Raw genomic sequence first — 26,373 nt, forward strand, 5'->3', positions numbered from 1 at the left:
GCTAAAGGCTCTTCTCACCTCTTTGACTCTGTGCAGTCTAACACTCGCTGGGCGGCTGTTAGCATTGATGGAAAAAGTGTTAGCTTGTGTTTCGTCTGTTATTCGTCGATGTGTTTTATGTGAGCGGTACAGTGGGCAACAGCTGAGTGGGTGGGTTAACATTTCAGTATCTGTCAGGTTTAGTCCTCACATGACAGCTATGAAAATCTTTTTTTTTTTTTTTTTTTTGTTTAACTCAACCTCTTAATTCCTGGAACATGTGGAAATTTGTGAAATCTGCAGTGAAGAACAAAATGACCCAGATCAGCAGAAAGCTGACCTTCTGCGGTTTAGAAATGCTACTTTTACAGAAATTAATATAAATAGTCGACTTTGTGAACACCGAAAGTAGGTCCCTGGAAATTTCTGTGGCTGTTCGAGCAAACTGCATGGCACAGCAGATCAATTTCTGGGTCAACATGCGATCTGATTTACCTGTCAAGCGCTCTGTAATTACACCACTGCTGCCTTTGATTTGCCGTTTCTACGAACGTGTGCAGCTACAGCAGAGCGATGTTCACCAGATTCACTCTCTTAGTACAGCATATTTTGCAAATTTATTAATTAGCACTCATCACAAATTATGGATGAGACAAATGGGAACGCCATTAAATTATTTTGCCTGAGCACCATATGTTGCAGTTCTCAAAAAGTAAATACTAGCATTTTGAGCAAGTTGAAAACAAACAACATATGAAACTCATGTAAAAATGTCATGTGTCAATGGGGTCGTACATGCTAATTAAAAATAAATGAGCGCACAGATAACATATAATAACAATTCCAATCTGAGTTTTAAACAAGTTGAAAACATTTGAATAAGTGTGATGACACTTTTGCCATTTTTGATAAGACCTTTTTATAAATCTTCTCATTGTGTGTTTAATTTATTGAGAAGGTAGATAAGCTGGAATATCTTTCAGTCTAAATGAGAAGTAGACGCTGAATACTTCTGCACAAAAGGAATTCTTCTCGAACGAGTCACGAAAGCAAAGAGGTCACTGTGCGAATTTTGTGGAACTCATGACAAACTGTTGAGTTCAAAGTGGACAAAAACATCTGAGAAGGTTTTAAAAAGTTTTCGAGGTCAAACCAGGGCCAATACATATGGGTTCCATTTGCATGTGAGCAAAAATATTTCAAGTAGTCTGACTTTAAAACTGCCAAAAAAAAAAAAAGGAAAAAAGAACAAAGCAGACCTTTCTCGTGGATTTGAATGGGAAACATGAGGATGAGTAACTGTCCAGCTTGCTGGCTGACTAGCTCAATGTCCCGGCCTTGATTTTTCTGTCTGCTGATTATCACTCAGTTGCGCCTTTGTCGCCTTGTGACACCCGAGGAATCGCAGTTAGGTGTGCAAACACTTGGACACACACACACACACTCAAGCTGTAGGCAAGCTGGGACGAAGAGTGTGAGTTACACAAGCTTTGACAGGGCCTAATTATATGTGTCTCTAATGAACTGTAATTACTGACATCCACCAGAACATCGAGGTCTATAAGCCGAGGACTTACAGTCATTAGGCTGCTGTGTTACACTTTCTGTCTCCACTGACTGACTGAAATTTCTCTTTCCTGCCCCGTTGTGATGCCTCACTGTTGCCTCGTTTCTCTCTGCCCTCTGCAGTTTGATGGTGACAACATGTATATGAATGAAAACAACCACGAGTTCCTCCCGCCAAACCAGGTGAGTCCTCAATGCTCTTAATAAGGCACCTGATCTCCCTGATATTCATCACTTTTATCCCCCCCCATCAGTGGCCTTGACGGTATTTTTCTTCCAGTAGCAGCTGTGGTTATATTAATGAGAAGCAGTTTGATTTAACACCAAATCAGATCAGTTCTGATTCAGCTGGACCCGTCTGACTCCATGTAAACAGCACATCGGATTACTTCCCACTGTTGACGTTTTGTGCTTGTGTCTGTTGAGTAAGGTCACTCTGTTGATTAGACTGGGTAAAGAGAATGTTTCTTTGCTTTTGCAGTTTCAAAAGAAACACAGCTCACTCAATCAGTCTCACTTCAATACTTTTCAGTTTCCACACGGAAGCCATCTTCACTGCGCAAAGCACCATGGGATTGAGCCACTCACGGTGTCAGATTCTTTCTGTAGTTGTATTCTGATACTCCATTTGAAAGAATTTTTGCCACTTTCCGTATAATAAATCCTTAACATCCACCGGCACATTGTCATTCCACCAGTGCTAAATGAAGATAAGGCAAGTTCCCCACGTCACTTTCATTCTGTCATGTGTTGAAAATGTCAGAGGAATTATTGCACAGTATTTATTATGTGAAAGTGAGGGGGGAGTCAGCACTCTCCTACAGTAAATGGCAACAACGCAGAGGCGCTGTAGCACAGCTGGTCAGAACAACTGGGAGACCATATGGTAGCGTTTGGAGAGGGGGATTTGTGGAGTTTGTGAATAAGCCCATCTGACATACACAGTGGGGGTAGGGAATTTGTCCCTGTCAATTGAAATTATTAGAAACAAGCCGTGGGTTACAGTAGCCCGAGTTTCTGTTGCGTTTGCCGTTTTGCTTAATTCTTTAATGCTTCGGTTTGTTAAAGTGTGGCTCCGGGCCCACAGTGAAACACAGAGCCGCTTATGTTGCGTTTCCCACATTTGTAAAGTTTACTTAAATGCCTCTGACAACAAATACATCTGTCACAAGGTAATTTCCAGCAGGATAGTGCTGTTATCTGACAAATTCCTCATGCAGATACCTCGGCTGTCTGAAAAATCTTAAGAACCCCTGCTTTTATCGACCAATTTGATTCTGCACATGTAGCTTTGCTGAAGCGCTGATTGACTGATTACAAGCCGTGCTGATGCGCACTGTGTGTTTTTGCTGAATTACTGAGGGACAGATAAAACATTGCAAATTTGGCATAGAAGATAGAGATGGGGGGAGCGCGGGGGAGAGAAAGGTAGAGATCAGGGAAGCAGGAAAGGAAGAGACAGAGAGGGAAATAGCGTGAAAGACGGTGATGGGATGAGAGACGATTTTGCTTTGCTCTGTGTTATACTTTGTTTACTCAAGATCACTTCATATTTGACATGTGCCTTGCTCTATTCTCCGCTTCACCAAGTTTAGCCTCTCCCTCCCTCTGACAGCTCGAATCAGGGAGGCCTTCGGGGTGGACACACACTTCGACAACAAAACATTGAGATGGAAGAAATAGAAAAATCACTGATCTGCACCTTCTTAGCTGTGTCCTACTTTGACACTACATACTAATCCCAAACAGATTTTTAGTGTGTGTTCACACTGGGGAACGTGGTATAGCATGTTTTAAAAATGCACTATGAATATTTACTTATTTCTTCATATTTGTAAATTCTAAATAAACACTGTCTGGAGACCTTTTGCACTGTTTCACTTATACTTCAAGATGATTTTCAACAAAATATTACTTAGCTAACAAAGTAATTTAACAAGTGCTATTTATTTGTTGATCACTTCAAAAATAATCGTCTGAGACAGCAATAATGCTTCGGTTTGACACGAAATTCTGTCAGAATGAAGTGTGTGCGAGCAGCTGAGATCTGATTTACGGAGACCCTGTTGAAAACAGGCTGCGCTTCAGATGCCAGTCGTGCTTTCATTCTGCATGCTTTTTGCAAATGATCGGCTCAGTATCACACCAAGAGTGATATCATGCACAAACATGAGTATTCAAATGAGGGGTTTTGTTTGCATTAGGCCCTCTCAACATGAGAATCATCTGCTGTAAATTTGATTGTTTCCACAATCATCTTGGAGTGATTGGATCGGCCGCTGGTCTCCAACAGGCACCACAGGAAATGTGACACTGTGGACTTGGACGTGTTTTCAAACATATTGTCAAATACAAGTTTAAATACATTTGAACTGAAGGAGAAAAAGAAAACAAATTGAGCTGTTGGAAAAAGAAGACAAATAATTTGCGCCTCCTTTTCAAATGCATTAAAAGTTGCAGTCATAAAGAAGGCAAACACATTCAGTAGTTGTAAATAAGCCATGCATCAGTTTAAATAATCCTTCAAGTATTTTGCAAAATACTTGATATATGATCGATTTTCACATTCAGCGAACCAGCTAAGTCGATAGTATATCTTTCCTGTCTGTCAGATGTGATCCTGTGAGTAGATCAACTTTGTCTACATGCCTGTTCGCAAACACACAATCCTAAATATCTACTAAAGACCAGACTCATGGTGTTTGCAGGTAAAATGTGTTTCTTTCTATTTGAGTGTGTTTGAGACCGCCTGGTTAAAGTGAAGTTCAAAACACATCAGGAGACAATAAATCTGTTTATGCTCATGTTGAGATAAAACAGACTTGTAATGAAAGTAGCGGCGGGTTAAAACAGCTGTGGGCTTAATTTTTATTAGCTTCTTTTATTTTTGTGGAAAAGTGTGATACAGTATACACAGTCACTGTATTATTCTCTCCATTTTAAACAAAAACAAATCACACTGCCTAAAGCTGACTTACTGCTGCTCGCTGCTTTACTATCTCACTTCACTTCTCTATCTTTATTCCGCCCATTTTCTCTGACTCCCCCACTCTTGCTATTTCTCTCACAGTTTCTCTTTTTCTCTCTCTTACCCCCTGCTGCATTTAAATGCATTTGGGTCAGCGGTTCTGCTTCGAAACTGTGTGAACGTGTTTTTTTTTTTTTCTTCGTACTCTGCTGTCTCTCACTTCAATTTCTCTTTGTAATTGCTCTATTTAATCCAGCCGTACAGTGTGAATGCATATTTCATACATAGGGTGAATTCCTATAGGTGGTAATCAGGGGCGTGTTGAGTAAATCCGAACCAGAATCACATCAAACAGTGCAGTGGGTTTGTACGAGTGATGAGTCACAAGGAAATGGGGTCAGTGCCATTGTCATATCAATGTTCCCATGAGCATCGTGGTCTGACCCTGCTTAGCTGGCTGTAGTGTAGTCCGCCCGCCCCCCAGCAGAGTGACAAAGTGTTAGTGATTCAATGACAGGGTCACAGACCCCGGTCTTGGCATCAACAAGCTCTTTGTCTGCCCCTGTGGTCACTGACTATTGTCGTGGCAGCATACAAGAGAGAGAAAAAAAAAAAAGTAGCCAACCACACGAGGAGCTCTGGCATTTTCCAGCAGCATCGCAGAGATCTGATGAAGCCTCCACAGCCAGGAAAAGAGCTCCTCCAAAGTAAACAATCCTTTTTCATCGTAAAGGTCTGAGCAGACCTTCACCTGATGCAGGATTTTTTTTTCTTTCCAGTACTAAACAGAAGCCGCGTGGAGCGACACTATCAAAGATAATGCACTGTGGAGATGCCTTCTCATAGCTCCACCGCAAAGCGAGAGAAACAATATACTTCATCAGCACTTTACCTTGACAATGTTTTCTTTTGATGTCTTTCTCCCTGAGTTGTGAATTAATTTAGCAGAACTGCTGTTTAAGAGAAATATGTCGCAGGAAAAGAACATGAGGAGGAAATCGAGGGAGGAGGAGGAGGAGGAGGAGGAGGAGGAGGGAGGCCTGGAGATGGAGAAACTGCACTGGGGAATAATTCGGCTAATGGAGTGACTGTTTGGATATTCAGCAGAAGTAGGAATGGAGATTATGATCTCGCAATTAGCGTAACAAGGTTTTATTGATTGGCTGCTGCTGTAGCGTCTTTGCTGCCAAGACGCTGCATGTGGTTTTAACATGCACAGTGTGTGTGTAGCCCAGCCAGTCACACTAGTCCTACAACTACAACACTCGCAAAGCCCAATCCAGCTCTGTGTTAGCATCGAGCGGTGGCCATTTCCCGATCATCAAAGCTGAAATATTATGGATTACTTAGTTGAAAGGGTCTGCTTGAACGCCTGATGATAAAGTGGACCACATTTGCATTTTCCGCTCACTTTTAAGTTAATGCATTGCCCTCCTTCCCCTTTTGAGTTAAAAGCAGGTATGAAAAGAAAGCTCCTGGTGTAACGAGTGATTTGAAAGTTTGTCTGCCTGTTTTGCATGTTGTGAGTTCAAATGATGTTTTAGCGCTAAGTTTGATGCCGCTCCTCGTCGCTGCAGTTATTCTGCGAGCCGTTGCTGGCACGGATTACGGCCGTCCCTCGGGTGTTGTAATTGTAATTATGGCAACGTTTGAGTGCCAACAGCAGATCTGCGTGACAAAGAGAAACGGAGACACATCGAGGATCGATGGAAAGTTTTTCTTCCTAATAGGGCGCCAAACAGATGTGATGATGAGCACGTTTCTGAAACGAGCTGACAGAGTGAACTTATAATGTGCCTTTCATGTTTTGTTTTTAACGAGACATTTAGTGGCTCTTGGTAACAGATTTGGACAGGCACGACGCCTGAGTGCCGAAACTTCTCAAAACTCGTCTTATGAATATGATTAAGTGCTCCGCTGAAGCTCCCTTGTGCGCGTCTCATCTTTCCTCCATATGTTTCTGATGAACCATTGTCGAACATGATCCCGCAGTCTTTTATGTCCAACCTTTGACAAATCTATCACCTCTTCCCTCTGTGCTCTGAATTAAAGGCCCATTCCACCTTTCCAGTTTAGATGAGTAATTCTCCTGTTTGGCAGCAGCCCAAAGCCCAGCCGGCGTATCTGGATCCTCGGCGGAGCCTGATTGGTCGGGTTCAGTCGTGTGTGACTGACAGGAAGCCTGCTGATTGGGGGAGACGGTATCTCTGGATCGCTGCGCTGATTAAAGCCTCGCGGCTGCGTTTTTGTAAACTCCCGCCGTTCGGGGTCCCCGCACTAGCGCCCCGGCCCTGCTGGTCTGAATTACGGCTTGGTCGCATTAGTCTGATTTACAGCTTCCTCCTGCTGTTTAGATTGGAGCTGGGTATCAAGAGTGGCAGACTCCTCCTCCGCTAGACGTCCACCTGCCCCCTCCTCTTCCTATCAATTCCTCACCCTCTACTCCTCGCCTCGATCTGCCCACTCCCTTGTCTGCTGCCCCTTTTGTGCCACCTCACCTCGTTTGCCTCATTTACAACCCCTGCCGGCTTCTTACTTATCTCTCCCTCTAATTCACCCTCTCAGACTTCTGTCCTTCGCTCTCTTCACACTCCTCCTTTTCTCAAACCTCGGACAACATCCCGCTACCTTTCCTACCCGGCAACCCTCCCTCCTGCCGTACCTTCCCCCCCTCCTGTCCTCTTTCCCTCTTTTTCACTCCCTCTCTACATCTTTTGTGAAAATGAAAACAAAGAGCAGCCTGCCAAAATATTTCTATAGCCGTTCGCTGACGAAGCAGGGAGCGGAGACAAAGCAAAAAGATGTGCAGGCATATTTGTCGCGGCAGCAGAAAGATGGAAAGCTCTCTCTGCCCGTGGCCTTTTTACAGTCATTTGGAAACCCCCCCCACCACCACCACCACCACCCCCCCACCTCGCCCTCCTCACTCTCTCACCCTGCTTAAAAGCCCTCTGTTTGAAATACTCCTCTGACATGGCGTTATATATAAATGCGCGGCTGTATATTTGTGTAAGGTCCTCGCTCTGCCAAGCTGTCCATCCCCCTGTTGCCCTAGGTGATCAGATGAAACTAATGGCAACCTTAATGTGTTTGTGTAGGCCTTTCACTCCATTGGATAAAATGATGAGAGACCAAACACTCACTGTCGTGCGAGACCACATGCCAGAGTATTATAAAAACCCACATAACGCAGTGTCTTTTCAGCCTTTTCATAACTACAGAGATGTCTCTTTTAAAAAAAAAAAAAAAAAAAAAAAAAACTTTGCAAAGTTTGCCTTGAATCGTGTTCTCCCTCGTGGCTGTGAAAAGTAAGCTCTCAGAACACAAAAATACATTCAGCCGTGATCATTTGCAAAGGACTTGGTTAATTATTAATGCCGTATCTTCAAGGTATGGAAAAAGCTCAGAGCCGACATTGATCCATGTTGACTCGTTTCTTTGGCTGAAAGGAAATCGAAACGCGGCGATATTATTTCCTATTTAAACAGGTTAAACTGCTCGCAGCGAAATGTTCACAGCAACTCTGCTGTTTCTGCACTGCATTTGTTAGCTTATCTGAACCGCATGATGAAATAGTTACTGGAAATATTTCTGCAGGAATCAATTCAGTCTGACTGGGTTGCATTGCACGCTCTCTATAGTAGGTATTTACAGCTGGGTTAACAAGAATACGGGTCAGTGGGCTGTTAGCTGCTCTGTGCAGCTGCTCATACTCACCATAAGTAATGCTCATCTTTTTTTATTGTTACCACTATAATGAACATGAATACACTATTATTTGAATTCTTCCCCAAGAATGGACATGGACCTTTCTAATAATTAATAACAGCACTTAATGTAAGAAAAGAAATGGGATATATTTATCCAGAAGGTCTGTTTGAATAGAACTCAAATTAACTGTATATATGCTTCCATGCTCTAGGTCTTCATGTGGACACTTTTGAGATGCATCAAGTATGATTTGCAGTGCAGAACTCCAGTGGAAGACAGGGAGGTTCATTGATACTGGAGAGCTGTCTCCTCCACTCCCCTCCACTCACAATCAGCCTCTTATTAACAATGGCACCGAGAGTACGAGGGTCCAGATGTTAGACTCCTGCTCCCACCAGCTGTGCCAGCCTCCGATACACAGCCTCATTGACTCTGAACCAGGGAGGCAAGACACTTAAGAACACACTGACACCACATGCACACACACACACACAATGCAGGCAGTTTTGTTAAAAAAGAAAAAGGAAAAAAAAAAGATACCCAGGACATATTCATAGAAGCATTCAGAAAACTACTTCACTCTGTTTCGCGCAGACAAAACTGAACGTGCGTTCGAATCCGCTGCACAAATTAAATGACACACGTGTGTTCTCCAACCAGCCACATGCTCTTTACACCCCCTTCTCCTGGTGTAGAGTTATTTGTGGGTGACAGGATCCTAACAATTCTCAGAATAATGCACATTTGTTTGGATGACTGCGCCATCAGCGCTCCCTTTGTTATTTTGAACATTGTTAGAGTCAGTCGGTACAGATCCACCAGCTCTTTATTCTCCTGTTTTTTTTTTCTTCCTTTCTTTTTTGTCCATTTACTTGTTCTTATAACAATAATTAGTTTTGTCATTCAGACACAGTAGCACTATTGTCCACATGCTAATAAGGATTTTTGACAGTGGGCGCAGAAAAGTAGATAACTGAGGAGTCATTAAATATTAAAAAACAGTTGCCTGGCTGCTGTGTTTTTGGCCTTGTTGAGCCTTCGCGCTGCTTCTGTGTAGTTGTAGCTCAACTCCTGCGCTGGCTCTTATTACGTCCCGCAGAACAGACAGTGGTGTTCTTGTGAGCAAAGTTAAAAAAGGCGTCCCTCCTCTGGAGACACGGCTGCTCCCAACTGAAAGAGACAGAAGGGACTGTGGAAATAACACTGTACGTCCGCCAGCGTAACATCATAATTCTAGATTCACCCTGTCAGGCAATAAGTTTGATTATAGTCCTCATTTGAAATGTTGGATTCATCTCTTTCCCCTCCCCCTTTCTGCCTCGTCCGCCCTCCTTTCGCCCTCCTCCTCCCCCCGCCACCCACAGCAGTATCAACATCGGCATCACAATCACTCTGGATGAGTATTGGGAAACCTGAGCTATCTCGTGCACCCATGGCTTGTTTTCCGACCGCATTACTGGAGATCACAGCTTTCACTGACACTGTGAGGCATCTGCATATCGTTACTACCACCGGGTCCTGAACCGTGTCTGCGTACATGACACCGGAGCAGCAGACCGATGCACTCTTTAGTCATTATTGTCTTCTGCTCTGTTCTTTATGATCCCATTCTGTTTTGTTTTATTGTAATATATTCTTTTCAGTATTCTTCTACTCTGCTTTGCTATGTTGTTTTCTATTTTCTTCTGTTATATTACATTCTGCTGCACTCCATTTCATTCTGTTTGTTTTTTTTATTCTATTCTATTCTATTCTATTCTATTCTATTCTATTCTATTCTATTCTATTCTATTCAGATCTGCTCTGTTTTAATCTATTGTTTTATTGGCTTGTGTTGTTCCATTTTGCTTCCGTCCATCCTTTTCTATCTTCTTCTGTTCCATTCCGTCCTGAACCTTTCCATTCTATTATCCTGTTTGTTTTCTGTTAAAATCTATTTGAGTTTTTTTTTCAATTCTATTCAGTTTTGCTGTATTCCACTGTGTTCTGTTCTGTCCCTTCCCAGTCTATTCTTCACTCTCAGTCCACCTCAGGAATAAAGAAAAGTTTTTTTTTTTTTTTTTTTTTTTTTTTTCTGATTCTGGTTCTATTCTATTTGATCATATTCAAATCCATTTTCTTCAATTCTATTTTGAAATTCTTCACTTATCTCTGCCAAACTATTCTTTTATGTTTTTTATCCAATATATTTTCTTCTATACTTTTCTCGTCCATTCACTTTTTTATTCTGTTGTACTAATTTCTGTATTCTACACTATTCTAACCCATTCCGTTACAATCTGTTTCATAATAATTTGTTTAATTTTTGCCCCATTCTTATCCATTCTTTAATTATATTGGGGTTTTTTTTTTCCTTTTCAGGATGATTCTATTCTACTTTGATGCAATTCTGTTACATTTTTAATATTATTTCCATCTTATTCTGTGATTTAGTGCTGTTCTGTTCCGTTCCATTCTTTTTGCCTCTCTTTCATTGCTTTGTGTTTTCAAGTCACCCGGCAGAGATTTTAATGTTGTGTTCCACTCGAGTGTTCCGTAATAATGATGCAGTAGTTGTAGCTGACAGCACTTCTCCATTAGTCTCTTCTCTTGCCAAAATCAAGAGTTATTAGACAGTGAGGAAGAAACAGAGTCAACAAGAGGAATGAGGGTTACTGACACACTTCCTGTGAATCGAATTAATAAAGAAGGAGGCGGAAAAGAGGCAAAAGAAGGCGAGTAATGTCTGCGAACTTGCATCAGCGTGAGAAGCGGGTGAATGAGAAGCAGACAGAAACACAGGTACAAGGGAGATTGTGTTTATTATTTGATAAAGTCTCTCTTATAACCTCGGCATGTTGGGCAATAGCTCCGGCTCTCCTTCAACTCTACAGCGTGCCACTTCAAATTAGTCGCTTGTGGAGAGGGCCTGCCCCGTCTTTGCAAAATGCATTAGTACACCACTCAGAGCCTCATACAGCCTAGGGTTAAACACAAATTATATCATTTCTGTCATCCAATCAAATCACACTGACCCCTTGACCCGCGAGATGAGTCAAATGCATAATGAAATATGACATGGCACAAAAGCTCTGATTCTAATCGGTTCTGACGCACAATCAGATGAGGGTGACCTCCTGACCTCCGCTGACAAGTGAGACGAGCACTGGGAACAGGATACACGAGGGACAGGGAGGGAAGAAAACATGAAAAGAAAAGGGGGGGGGGGGTATGTGCAATTAGAAAGGCTGGTTTTAGTCAATGGGAGGTTAGTTAGTAATCAGCTCAGTATCTGAGGTGAGTGGGGCCATCTGCATCCTTGGACTTTGGACAGTTGGTGCCCACCTTAATTATTCTCCCCATATTTTCCTTTCTGACCCATCCGGGGTTAATTCCTAGGAAGAGTATGCCTTTGACGTGATGTCTTTCTTTATCTTCCCCACTTTCTCACTCACTTCCCACATTTTCCTTCCAATCACTCGACACAGTGAAGCCAGCCTCCCCCGGCGGCTCACCGTCCCTGCGCCCGCTGACACTTCTGTGCGACATGGCGAGAGATAAATAATGCAGCTGGGCTGTTTTGGAGAGAGAGAAGATGAGATGACAGAGGGACGGCCGAGGTGAGCTGATCAGGTTTGGAGCAGGGACCGGGCGCTGCGTTGGCTTCATGAGGAACAGAGCTGATCGAGGCTCCGCCGGCCGAGAGAGGACGAGGAAAGTGGAGGTATAGGATGGCTGTAACTGGATCTTCTTCAACCCCTCCTCCTCCTCCTCCTCTCTTTAGCTGTGCGGTGTGTTGATGCCCTTTGACATGATATCGCAGCAGAAGAACAGCCATGGCTTTAATTAAGGCCAAGTTGACAGGGAGAGATGGACAGATAACGAGAGAAAAGGAGAAGGACGATAAGAAACAGACTGAGAGCAGTTCAAGCCTTTCTGATTGGTGTTTGAAAGCAGTATTTGCCTCGGCGGCGTCACGCCAAAACAAGAACTTTGTACACGCGTAAACAGGATCATTCATAAATACCGAGTGTAACCCTCCTTTGGGTGAGCGATGGCGGCGTGAATGAAGAGGCTTCTTCTCAAACTGGACAGTTCGGGAAGAGCAGATAACGGTGTCTGGGCCCTCGTGCTGAGTGCTGGATGGGAGGAAGGTGTTGGAACGCCGAGTGTCGGAGGTGATGGAGGTGGCGGTAATGTGTGGGGGATTTTGAGCATAAATCACCGCCGTGACAAAGCTCTTCAATAGGCAGATAAGTGCACATTAGCGCTAAGACAGATATGTCATCGTCTGTCTCGAGGCTGTCCGTGTCCCTCCCTCCCCCTGAAACAAACGTTGGGGCTTGGGAGGACTCCAAACTCTTCATCTGTGCGGAACACAAGGAGCCGGCCTGAAAATACAACACTTGCGCTCTTATTGTGTCACTTGATGTCTCACTAGTGGAAACGTTCGCAGTTCGTGGGCCTCCTGTTAAAATAATATTTGTATAATGATGTTTTGTTTTTTTTTCCTAATATGCTTCAAAATCAGCAAATAACAGAAGCGGGGCTGCAACTGAGGGTTTCTGGGTAGCTGACGGTTACTACTTCAGCCTGTACTACAAATTAAAAACACTGTTTTGTGTAACCAATCATCCAAAACTGCAGAGAAAAGTGATATATCCTCTGACTTCAGAGCCCTAAAACCAATGCGTTGTCTTGTTATCACATCTATTTTTGAATTAGCTAAATATAATACTGTTGTTAATTAGAATTCCTATTTTTTTCTTAAGTTTAATCTTTTGTATTGAAAATGCCATTTTGCACGTCCAAGTTATTTTTGAGTATATTTCAACAAGGTAAGGAGAACTATTCTCAAATTTTCTTTAGTTGTATCCAAAGTATATGTAAAGTAGTTGTTTTACTAAATTAATCCAAACATATTTACCTCCTGAACTTGGAACGCAACAATGAAATGCTCCAGCAACAGCATGAGCTGCTGCTGGGTTTAATCAATTTTATTGGAGCAGAAATGTTGTGAAGTGCAAACAAACAGCGCCTTTGTACATCTGCTTCTGTCTGTTTGTTACCAACTCTCAGCCGCATACCTTTGAACTCTCACCAAATTCATCACTTGTTTGTGATAATTCAAACTGAAATTACTTTGGTGATATTTAAATTCCATTTGCACGAGTGACAAGCTGCTTCTGACAGGCTAAACTGAGGAGTGAGGGAATGTTTTCAGATAAAAAAAAAATAAAAAATGCCATTCATGTCATTTTCACACAGAAACTGACCTGTTTTTTTTCTGATTTCTGAAATGGTTTGCAGTCTGTGAGGCATTTGACAACTGAAAAGGTGCGTGCGTTTTGGGGGTCAGTGGGAAAAAATTGGAGATGAAGCTGTTTGTAACGTTCAGAAATGCGTGTCGGCTTGGTTATGGTGCCTTGCAGAGGTGGAAGACTACTCTTCATTAAATATTTTAATAGACAAACAACTTCTTTAACTCTTTTCCCACAAATATTAACACTAGCGTTTTAACACGTTAATGCTGACAGGTCTAACGTTCACATGTGACTTGTAGGTCAGTAGTTTCACCTGGTCGTTTCAACCTAAATCACATTATGAATCTTGTAATCTCTCGTATTTTCACCGAGAGGCATGCAGCTTTTTATTGTACTTCAGAATTACATCTGGCAGCCGGGTATATTTAAAATGGATATACAATTTAATATTAACTGGGTGATGTCCTAAATCCTGATTTCCACAGGCATCACAATAATCTAATAAGAGGAAGAATATACAGATAATGAGCCATTAGCCACAGTCAATATCATCTCCAGAAGGCCTTGAATACTCAGGCAGTGTTACAGAGGGAAGGAGAGCTCCGTGCCAAATAAAAGACAAGCTGGATCGCTCCCCAATCAATGTTATTTTCTCTCTCAGTCCCAGACCAACTGTCTATTCATCTGTTTCTTTCAAATGAAAGGTGTGCTGGTATGTAACACTTACAGTCGGGAGATCTGTCTCGTAATTAAAGCGTTACAGATTGTGTTTCGCTCACTGTGCAGACAGCATACTGTGGATTGGAAATAATGTTCCCTATAGTGTGCCGTATTGATCTGATGAGTAAAAAAAATATATATAAATAAATAAATAAATAAATAAATAAAATAAAGGATGTCTCTGTGTTGAAAATGGAATATGTGTAATGCAGCTTTTGGGAGGAGAGTGGCCCTGACTGCTGAAAGTAAACCAGGGACGAGCACCTCCGCCATTGTTTGAAAAGCCAATTCCATACTAGGACACACGCTGGCCCATACGATCCATCAAACGCATCGCCTTTGTTTGGATTTTACTTTTAAAGGAGAAAAGAGTATACATTAGCCAGAGTGTACATGTGGTTCTGTACATGCAATCTCATTTTGAATAGAGGCATATGAATAATTTATCTTGCCACAATCCAACTGGGAACGTCCTTGGTATTTACATTTTATCATCAAGGGCACTGGATGAGCCTTCACAGCAATCTAACACATGACACATCCTCGGTCCTTGTCCCTCTGCACAATCATACGCAGCGGATGGGAACAGGAAAATGTTTCTTTTTTTTTTTTTTTATGCTTGGATATATGTATTAATATACTGTGAAAACAACAGATTGATGAGCGTGCGAGGTGATGACTAAGCAGGGTGGTCTTTAGATTACACACCGGCGTCCCACATCGCGAGTGAAGCTCTGAGGGACACGCACACACACACACTCACTCACTCCGCACAATAGCTCCCATGTTTACAGCAGACAATTTAGTTTCCTTCCAACAATTATGAGGGAAATTGAATCTCAGGAAATGTTCGTTTTCTTGTCCATTAGACCAAACAATAACACGATCCCCAAAGGTTTACAAAAGCATCTGTCTTCAAAGGACAGTCCAGAAAATTAATATCAACTTGCTTTCAGGCTATGTCAGGACAAAGTAAATCAAATTGAGGCAATCACACTTATCTCTCTTCTTCTCCTCCTCTTTCTTTCCTTTGGTGTAACATTTAAGAAGATGAAAGTGCGCTTTTAATGCGCAGTGTGTGTCTACACTTGAGTGCAACACAGCAAATGTCCTTTTTTCTGCCGAAATTAAAGACGGGTGTTTCAGTTGTCTAGTTGTTGTAACTTAATGAAATCCCTCTCGCATGGCTCCGAGACGCTGGATCCATTTTAATCCTGCTAAAAGTTGTTGTGGAAGATTGTCTCTTATTATGTGAGACACAAATAAAAACAAAAGGCTTACCCTACTCTTCAGTCTCAAAGACAAGGAATTAAAGCAGCTTTCACCTCAAAATTAACAAACTTCTGCATCGTGTCGTCTTATTATTTGACAGTTTCTTATGTTTTCTGAGCTTCCTTTTGCAATGAAAGAACACTATTCCTAAATAGTTTTGTTTATCTTAACAAATTTGTAATATATGTGCTCAGAAATTGCAGAAGCGGCATTTACACTCACCTTCAAAGGAGAAATGAATGGAGAAAAACAAGGAGGAGAAGAAATGTACCCTGTATGCTTTTCTCTTTTCTCCCATCTCCCAGTGCCCCTTATTTTCTAAAAGTATCTGTTTGAGAGATAAATGACCACTCTGCTGCCGAGGATGACAGCCTACACAAAGATGATATTGAATTGATTTCAGAAATGTTGCAGAACTGACTGTTTGATGTATACCGCCAGACATGAATCATAAAAATTCTATTAAAAAACCCTTGAATGGCTGACACCAGAATATTATTTGTGATGATTAATTTGACTCAGTCATTACAATGGGAGTCAAGTTGGATCGTCTCAGACAAAATTGCTTTTCATTCCCCGTTGAATTTCCCTGCTATTTTTCTTTTCTGCTTGCTCCGTGCACAACTCTGATCTGATTGGACTTACTGTGTTAGTGTGACAGCACACAAATACAGAGACCGTTGCTTTTCTTTATTACCGATCACCGAGCACGGAGTTTTTGTTCCAGAAATGAGCCGTTTAACATCTGAAACAAAATTATACCTATTCTCCTGAAATGACAGATCGGAGCTTAAACAGTTTACAAAGCTTTTTAGGGAATTTCTTATGTGATACAATGTGAGCACAATAAGACAGTGAATCTTCTTCAGTCCATTTATACCTGTGCGTCACGGCATTACCCTCAGCAAAGATATTTGCATGTTCTTTAAATTGAAGCCTTTGGAGGAGCGACATTAACCTTAAGTATTAAGCTTATTATTTTTCTTTCTGGATATTTAAACTGCAGTTAGTATCACTATTGCTGTACAGCTTGTTTCTGTTATTTTCTCTTTGGGAGTTCTGATACAATTGTTTATAAATGTCGAAGGACGTAAATATATCCTCCCATATATACATTTGGTGCTCTTTCTCACTATGCATGCATGGGTTTACTCAAAGTACTCTAGACTTCCTCCCACAGTCATAATATGTGCATTTTGAAGTGTTACTGCAAGAATCAAACTTGCAACCTTACGATTCTGAGGCAATCTGCTTCACAAGCTGTGCCACAGTCATCCTAATGGACTGGCAACCAGTGCACAGCTTCACTCAGATGATTATGGCCGACAAACCACAAGTGGATGAAGAGTTTATTTCCATCCAATTTTTAGTTCTGCCAGAATTAGGTTCTGAATATATTTTCATGCGGTAAAGAATCAAGTGAAATGTGTAAAACAGCTGGACTGACTTCAGCTCACATTGCTGGTGCTTTCAAAAACAAGTCACCAAAAGTTCTGCAATATCCATCCAATAGTGAATTCATCCAGTTATTTCAGTCGACCTACCTGTCCGTTCTGTTAGGATAATTTATATCCAACTTTGAATGTTGTTGGAGACTAAAAAACACTTTATTTGTCACTTCAGTTGATTTCATGTTTGTATTGTTCTCATCTGATTATTAAGCTTTGAGTATTTAACTTATTATTAATAGTTTCTTCTGCATTTTTTTGTCCCTCAGAATTACACAGGTCAGACAGGCGGCGGTGGAGGAGGAGGCGGCGGCGGCGGCGGGACCTCGAGCGGCAACGGAACAGGGGACGAAGACTACGAGATCCCCCCCATCACTCCACCCAACCACCCCGAGCCCCCGCTCCTTCACCTGATGGAGCACGACTCCACGGGCTACCTCTGTCACTCGCTGCCACACAACGGGCTCATCAACCCGTACTCCTACCCGGAGCTGCCCACACTCATGATGTCCAACATGCTGGCGCAGGACAGCCACCTCGTCTCCAGCCAAATGCCCTCGGTGAGTCGCAGAAAGCCTCCAGAGACGACACCCGAAGTACACAGTGGCGAATGCGAGAACAGATCACAGGTTTTTAACTTGGTTAATGGTTAATTAGAAAAAAAAAATTAAATCAGTGCACATGAAGTAATATTTTGGTGTGCTGCAAACCTGGAAGACATGAGTTCCAGATATTCTGGCTTTCGCATGCATCTGGGTCAATCTATCAATCAGGCTTCACAGTGGGACGACTGATGATCCAGGTTAATTAGCCGACAACAGCAGTGAGTTCACCCCAGTGGAAATCGCTCATTTCAAGAATGGATTTCTTTACGTCTGTAGCACGACTTCTTATGGGAGTAGTATGTTTTTGCTCTTCTTTAAAATTAAAAACTGTTTGGATTTCTAATATTCAATCTCAGATTAAGAAATAAGTACAGCAAATATTACATCTTAACCTTCACACATTATATGATGAAGATGTTACAATTAAAAAAGTGATGATGAGGCACATCTGGGATTGAGCAGTTTTTGCACTTGTAAAAATGATTTAAATGGATTTTTAGAGCAGATGAAATGAACATTGAAGAGCTGTCAACCCTGTTAATGCCACACCTTTCTAATGGGAAATAAATTAGAACCTAAAAAAAGGTAAATGCAGGTTTTAAGGCATGGAGACTGGGGCTTACTGTGGGGAACTGAATGATTGTTCAGCGGCGGTTGCCATGTCAGCTGTAATGCATGGAGAAAAGGATTGTGGGTAAATCCATCAGCATCATATCTGCCTCGACAGCATGCATCGGTCAATCTGTCAGGCCTTCAAACATGAATATGTGCTGATTACTCCCTCAGCTCCGCACACAACTGCCACTCCACAAATTAGCATCTCCAAACCATAATTGCATTCACGAGGAGTGCTGCGAATAGAGCAGGTTTCTATCACAACAAATGATGTAAAGCTTAGAGATGAAACACGTATGAGCTTCCAAAAAGGATGTAATCTCTCTTCAGCAAGTCCTTCTTAGGGTATATCACACATATAGACCCAAGTGCAGCGGCGCTTTGAATCTGGAGCCGAACTTTGATTACGCATTAATGAAAGCTTTTGTACCACACCCTAATCAGCGAAGAACTACACTGAAAAGTGTTCTTTTTATGTCCCATTTACATTTGATAGTGTCAGATCTTAATGCATCTCTTTGAAACATGGGCCGACTGATGTCTTTTATTGATCGCAGCGCTGAGATCCCCCATGAATGAACAGATATGGTTAGCAATGTTGACGTATCCGCGATTGTTTTGTGCCGAAGCCTCGTATTGACTCAGACATCAAAACGCAGATCCAGAAATACTCACACGTGTCTCTTTAAGTGATTTAATATCGCGGCAGTTTAAGACGGCACTTGTTTTGTTTGCATTATCACAAATGACAAAAGTCACCGGTGTTTTGTGTGTGTCAATAAAAGATAACAGTGTGTTTTATACACAGCATACATTATATTCAGTACAGACGCATATCAAGGTCAAGCATATTGTATAATGTTCATCATAAACTGGAGAGATAAAGATAAACAGCAAGTCGGCGTACAGGCAAAATATGGCTTGATAAGGATCTGAAATATAAACATATTATGCATTATATATAATGTTGGAATATTCCCCCGAGGTATTGGATCCGTGTGTCATTTATCTTCATATTCATTTCACATTTTGGTCATGACCTTTACTGTGGAGACAGTGGTTGATTGGCGAGTCGTTCACTCTGCAGTCAGGATATTTGTTACTGCTACATAAGGCCACACTCAGTGGTTTTAATGGATTGAATACAGCAGGCCGTCTGATAAAAATGCATGAGATTTTAAATGTTGAGCTTGTGCACAATGAACACATGTTCAAACAAATATACTCCAAATGCTGGTGACTGTTTGTGTTTTCAGTTTGGAGAACGGAGACAATGGTGATTACATGCAATGACAAATGAAGTTCATATTTAGTAATTCTTCGCACAGACACACAAATAACAGTGCTGGAAAGTGCACTACCAAATGTAAAACTGGTTAGAAGTAAAGGTGATCTTTTCCAAATTATACCTTGTGAGGAAAAAAAAAACCTCCAAATCTTGCTATTTTCTAACCGCCTCTCAAAGAGACTCCTCCAACATATAGCAGATATTTTCAGGGCTCCACTTCAACTTCACGGTGAAATAGCAGCATATAAAGCCAAGTCAGAGAATTTTTTAAATCAAATAGTCTGCCTGGCGAAACTACCAAACCGTAGCCGAGGTTCATTTGTGCTGAGAACGGGGTGTCTATTAAATTGGTGCCTCACCTTGACACAGTCTGTTGAGCAGAGTAATTAAGCAAACTCTGCAGTTCAAACATGAGATGCTATCATTATGAATACCTTACTTGACATGGATAGATAAATAATGAGGGTTAATTCTAATTTCAGGCTCTTTTATGGGGAGGTGGGGGCTTTAAAAAGACAGTGTATTGCTGCTGCTGCTGCTGCTGTTGACATTGCACTGTATGTGTCTGTCGGTCCGTCTGTGTTTCTGTGCCTCCACTATAAACAATATCTCTGCTGTTGAAATGGATCCACTACATCTGGAGGTCAGGCCTTATATTCAATCTTGAGCACATTGAAAAAAAAATCCATTAGGGTTCATCTTTCCTGCATCAGCCATTCTATTGTGGTGCTGCAGTGAGATCTGTTTTCATCAGGCAGATTCAATACGTGAGCTGGGCAATGAAAAGAGTGCAATAGAGTTGGATGAAGAGAGGAGGGGGTGAGGAAGGGGAGAGAGAGAGAGAGAGAGAGAGAAGGAGAGAGGAGGGCATTGTGGGGAGGAAAGCAAGAAGAAATTGTAAAGATGAAAAAAAAAAAAAAGTAACTCCTATTCAAAATGAGCACATACCTCCAGTTTTCTGTACCTCCTGGATTTCATTATTAGATATTTTAGAGATAATTCAGTTGAGTGAAATAAGGTTATTCTGCCTCAACAAAAGGCTGAGAGCCTCTGGATTTTAAATGTGTGGCTACGTGATTCAAGCATGAGGACATCTGAAAGTGCTCCAGTGCAGGTGCAACAATATAAACATAAAATAAATAGGACGATTATATAACAATAAAAGGGTTTGGAGCAGAACGGTGTTAAAGCAGCAGTTGATCATGGTCGGAGAGCTGTTCGACAGAACAGATAGGGGTGTGTTTGGGGTTTTTTTTGTGTGTGTGTGTGTGTGTGTGTGTGTGTCAGCTTCAATTACACAACTGAATGGTGTTTGGATTTACAGCTAATGGTGGATTCCACTCTGCCTCACTGATCCATCAAAAATATCGCGCACAAATTAAAAATTGAAAGCCAGAAGCTCCGACTGAGGGTTTATTAGAAGTTTCTCTTTGAGAAAAAAACTTCCTTTGACCTTTTGAAGAACACTCATTGATGCACTTCATGATATTGTGGAAGGATATATCAAGGCTTTTTGCTTTTGTTGCTTTTTATAATCGTGAGTGCGGGAACACAATTACATCTTTTAGTCACAAATGATTGAATGATTTCCTGCACTTCCTTCTTTATTATTACTTGTAAAACTCAATCATGAGTGATGATTAAAACTAGAATATTGTGCATTTTTATTCTAAAAATACTGCAGAATGAACCGAAAAGGTAATAGGGTTTGGTTTGAAAGCATTTCCAATCCTAAGGTTGTAGTTAAATTATTTCCCAAAAAATAAAGCACAAAAAAGTTATTTGCTAAAGAATCCCTGCTGTTATTTGACGAGGGGAGTTCAAGTTCAACAAAAGCGATTCCTTCAATCTTCCGTTATACGTGAAGCACACCGTGCAGCCCACAGCAGCTTTGGTGTGATTCATAATTACGGAGGAAATTATAGCGCCTACTACAGACCAGTAGAAACTACAAGTGAACCAAATTCAAACACAGTGGAATGGCTGCTACACCACTGATGCAGAGGCTGAATGTCGTGCAGGATTTAGAGTTAAAACATGGACGAGTTTATCGTCATCGCATCAGCTCAGTCATGCAGTTTTAATAGTTTGACACTGTGGAAATCTGCATTCTTACTTCAAAGGTAGTGTTTTGACGGAAGCTTGGATATTATCATATTGACATTATAATTTTACTGCCGGTTTCTGAATCTCAAGAACGGGATCAGTGGAATCAAACAATCACCATCACAAACTGTACAAGCCTGGCTGAAACGCCGGCTGGACTGACTCTGATGGAAAATGAATACGAGCAGTTGATAGAAGAGTTTTCCCCCCGACTGCTGACTTCAGAACCCAAAAGACATAATTGACTTTACTACTTTAGTGATTGTGTAAAAAAAGCCATATTCAATTTTCTTTTCTTTTTCTTTTCTCGCTGGTGTTTCTCGATATGGTGTTGTTGTGGTCTGAAGCCCCTCCTGGCCAAACCTGATATCTTTCAGAGAGCTCTTTTCTCTGATGCTCTGATGCACTTGGCAGGGCCCTCTCCCCCCCTCTGCCTCTGCCTCTCTCTCTGTTAATGCCCCCACTGTCGTAGCATCTACAAGTTCCAAAACACATTAGACATTTAATAGCCTTGCTCAGGTTGCATTGATCTTATCAATACAGCCCAGAAAGATACACATCTCTGCTGCGACTGGTGAATCATTTCTGGGCTCGCAAGTGGAGTGGCCTCATTGTTGTCTGCCCCATCTTCATTTACACTAAAAACACACCTCAAATCATAGACTGAATCCCTCCTCTGCTGCGGCACCTACACCTTAACCTCATTTAAACTCAACAACTCAGTTTTTAATTAAGATAAACTTAAAAAGCCCCTTACATTCACATGACCCACAGCTCCAAATGGAATAAATTATCTTTAATTCACTCTTTTTTTTTTTTCCTTTTGCAGGTTACTAAATGGTGCATTCAATATTAACCATCATCAAAGTGTCTGGAATGTGATGTTTTCAATATATAATGAATGATGGACATATGTTATGTATAACAGCAAAGTATTTGCAAAAAAAAAAAAAAAAAAAAAAACAGAGGAAGAAGGGTGTTGGGCTATAAGCAGCCTCGGCACCATTTCACACCCAGGTATTAGCTCATTTGTTATTTTTCCAGGACGCAAGGCTTGAATCCGCTTGAATTAGGGTCAGTTCGTTTGTAATGAGGGTTGTGGCACCCAGAAGATCTTCCCGCTGTATTCATATTCAAATTCATCCTCTAATTTCTTTTGTTGCGACGATTTGAATGAAAGAATTTTCCTCACAAGCTCTTTATCTTCAGTTGCCGAGGTTAATTATTGAGTATTAATCCCACCCTGATTGTCATGTTAAGTTGGATTGAAGCCCGTGTTTTCTTTTTCCTTCTTTATTTTTCCTCGCAAGGTATTAAGTGCTGCTGGCAGGTGCTCGCTCGCTCTCCGAGCCTGTGTGAATGAAATATGAGCTGCAATGTCAACTGAACTTGTCACAGACAAGCTGGGATGAATTAATGATAAGAGAGCAGAGGTGTGTTTTAATGTGTTCCTCTCTGATGGAGGGCCTCGGCAAATGTATTATCGTATACTGTACACCTGCTGGTTTTTGTATAAACATGGAAACAGAAAAAAGGGTGGATTAGAGATACGCTGATGCATTTATAGAGACAATCTCTCTAAGTTTAAACAATGAATATTTCATTGTGCAGCCTGTTACCCAATGACATTTCAGACATACTGTAATTAAATGTATTTTTTTCCCAATATGGGCTTTAAAAGTGTTGTACCTTTAGCCTTTAAAGACTTTCTGCTCTTTGCAGCTTTGCCTTCTTCTATACTTTTTATTCAGATGAAGAAAAACCTATTTCTCCTTTGAAAGACCTTCATTTTCAGCCATTTTTTAAAGGGATTAGAGCGTCTGCAGGAAATGATGGAATGTCTGTCGCTTTTCACCACAGTTCAACAAGCGCAGTGATAGAAAGGGACTTGTATTAGTTATTCCAGTGTTGATTCAGGCATAGATGATTTTGAATGATCAATGCCTGCAGCGGAACAAAAATCACTTGCTTGTTTAATGGCCTCTTCAAATCTACAAGAAAGGGAGAGTTCTGAGCTTTAAACTGCTTCCCCCCCTAATCTTTTTTTTTTCTTCTTCTTCTTCTTTCGTTCTCTCCTTTACTTTGTTGTGATTATTTATTTTCAAATTGTCCCTTAGGCTAATGTTCCATTTTGGCATTTCACACCTCCCTCTCCCATAAATGAACCATCACAGCCATAAATCACTGGACAAACAGAGACTTGTGCAAACCCTGAAAGGTTCAAAGATTTATGTAACACATTCATGTTTTCCACTTCCTCATTTTAGTACTCCACTGGTAAAGCCTAGCTAATAAAAGGTCCTATTAATATTTCCTGTTGCTAAGCAACGGCAGGCAGCAAGTAATAGCATTCGGTGGAAAAATAGATGACCGATAAGGAAAAATTCAATTCTTTTCTCATCTCCTGGGAGAAAGTGCCTTATTTCTCTGGCAATGTGATATGAAACTGTAGTTGTATATTAAGAAATATTTTAAAAGAAATATAGGTTATTTTCCAATTTCAGCGGTTTGCAGGGATTTTTATTGCAGGATGGAACAGCAGCTCATCTTTTTTCCTCCGTTCTGATAAAGTCAATTAACCTGCTGGATTAAGCTAATCAGGGGATAAGGTGGGACTTAATTTCTCTGCTTTAATCAAAAACTCTAAAGAGGTGGTGTTCAATAACACCGGCGCCCAACTTTAGAAAGAGCAGCAACGTGAGACAAATTACATTTCATTTAATCTGAGGTGTAATTTAAACTTGTTTTGTACAAACACAGGCCGCCGCCGACGGAGCGCCACGCAACGCCTCTTCTAATAACGCCGCTTATCGCTGCGATCGCAGGTAATAGAAGAGGATCTCTACAGTGACAATTTTCAATTTAGATAATTCATCACATCATATATCAAAAACACCCAGGTAAAATGTGTGTTATCACACACACACACACACGTTGTTGTCGGCGTGCCTCCTCCGCGCTGAAGATGTGATCAACTGCGGCATTCAAGCAAAGAACAGGAGCTAAAAGAAACAAACGCAGATTCAGCCGCCGCAGATAGCCGGTGTTATGAAGCAGATACGAAGATAAGGGATTTCATATTACACTTAGCCACGCGCCCCCGCTGAGATTTATCATGCCATGAAATCGTGTCCATATTGCACTGTGCCCTATCTCAACCATCCATCAACTCATTCTGCTTTCACCACCAGGAATATTCAGCCCTGCCGCCGCTGGCGGAGAGCCGTCCCATGTCAGCTCACTCTGGGACAGCCCCCCCCCCACCCCACCCCACCCCCCACCCTCAACCCCTGCTGTGGCAAAAGCCACCAGTTCACCTCAATCCCGCCACTCCGTCCCCTTAATGCGTGCAGAGGTTGCTCGCGTCGGGGTGATTAAAACACTCCACGTGTTCACTCGGCGCAGTCGATGGCATGCAGGACCAAGAGAGGGGAGCTTTCATCCTTGATGCTGTGAGATGAGAACTTGGCCTGTGGTTAACAGGAGAGCTGTCAGGTGAAAATGTTCAAAAAAAAAAAAATCATATTAAGGTTGACAAGGTGGGCTGCAGCTGCATGGTGGCTGTGGTCCTTCTCTCTGGTGTTAATGTGTTTTTTTGTTTGTATCGGTGGGTTTTTTGGTTTCGTCCAAACACATGCTCTTGACAGTGACTGGTGTGTATACGCTGACTTTAGGTGTGAACGTGATGACGTGAATGTCTGTTTGCTCTGTGAATCACACTGCGATCTGTCCAGGTTGCACTTTGCTCTCACCCACAGCGTGCAGCGCTTTGAGGCGTGTGAACCATGATCGGATGGATTGATCGGGTTAACGTCAATTAACAAACGAGCAGCTGTTTTGATTTTTGTCTCTATTTAATACCGGAGGAGATTTTACCAACTGCTGTAACTGTTGCAGAACCAAGAGTTTGTGAACATGTAAGATCAAGGTGAAAAAAAGTAAGAATTTATTAGTCTGCAGCTGGATTGTATTCATCTCATTAAAAGAGGTGATGGGATCCTCTTGCATGTGTGAAATTCTCTGTTGGAGAACACAAAACACACACAGTTAACCTTTACATGGCCTCTTCTGTGATATGTGTTGCTTTTTTTTAATTGTAGATGCTCTATATTGTTTTTTTGCATTCATTATTTATATATTCTCATTGTTCTGTGGTCGCGCACGCATACGTGCACGCGTGTGTATAGATATATATACACATACACACACACACTATTTGACACGGCAGTCAGGAGTCTCATTAGTGGGAGCAGAGCTGCCTTGCCTTCCTCTGTCAAGAGTGTGTCCCTGCCGCTCCACACAACCGTCTTCTGCATGTCATGTCAGGCGAGGCTCTGATTCTCTGACGCCGTGCTTTGTGAGGTGAGCTCAGAGACACGCCCGGGCTGAGAGGGAGCAAGAGAAGAGGAGAAAGAAACAGTGAGAAGAGAGAGAGAGAGAGAGAGAGAGAGGTTGGAGACAGAGAAAGAGAGAGAATAAAATAAAAGAGTAGTGAGGAGCAAGAAAGGGAACTGAAGGAGGGGTGAAAAATACAGAGAGGGAGAGAGAGAGGGGGAGAAAATAAAAGCAAAGGAGGTTCTAACATTAGCGGTAATGAGGAACATGGAGGATGGTGCCGAGGGGGACATCATGACATTACTATCTGCAAATCAACCACTGCCTTGTTGCTGCTGCGGATCCCCTCTGAGAGACATTCAGGGTGGTACAGTACTTTTCAAACCAGCAGTCAATCACTGCCAGAAACATCAGCCTCTCCGTGCAAACGCTTCCAGCTGCACTGCGTTACCCTTCTATGATCCTGCCATCATCATTACTATTAATATTCTGGAGATTGTTATTGTTGGGCTGTGTC

General features: G+C 41.8%; 1 protein-coding gene across 9 annotated transcripts in view; it reads left to right on the top strand.

Annotated features, from left to right (window-relative positions):
* tox2 (TOX high mobility group box family member 2) overlaps window positions 1-26,373 on the top strand; it is a 112,154-nt gene that overhangs the window by 65,772 nt on the left and 20,009 nt on the right. For all 9 annotated transcript variants that reach the window (XM_030091221.1, XM_030091222.1, XM_030091219.1 and 6 more), the window contains exons 3-4: window positions 1,669-1,728; window positions 17,177-17,467. In XM_030091221.1, coding sequence (XP_029947081.1) covers window positions 1,669-1,728; window positions 17,177-17,467 — 351 coding nt within the window. The remainder of the gene's footprint in view (window positions 1-1,668; window positions 1,729-17,176; window positions 17,468-26,373) is intronic.

The sequence above is a fragment of the Salarias fasciatus genome, chromosome 5 (genome assembly GCF_902148845.1).
Source record: "Salarias fasciatus chromosome 5, fSalaFa1.1, whole genome shotgun sequence".
Lineage (NCBI taxonomy): Eukaryota > Metazoa > Chordata > Actinopteri > Blenniiformes > Blenniidae > Salarias > Salarias fasciatus.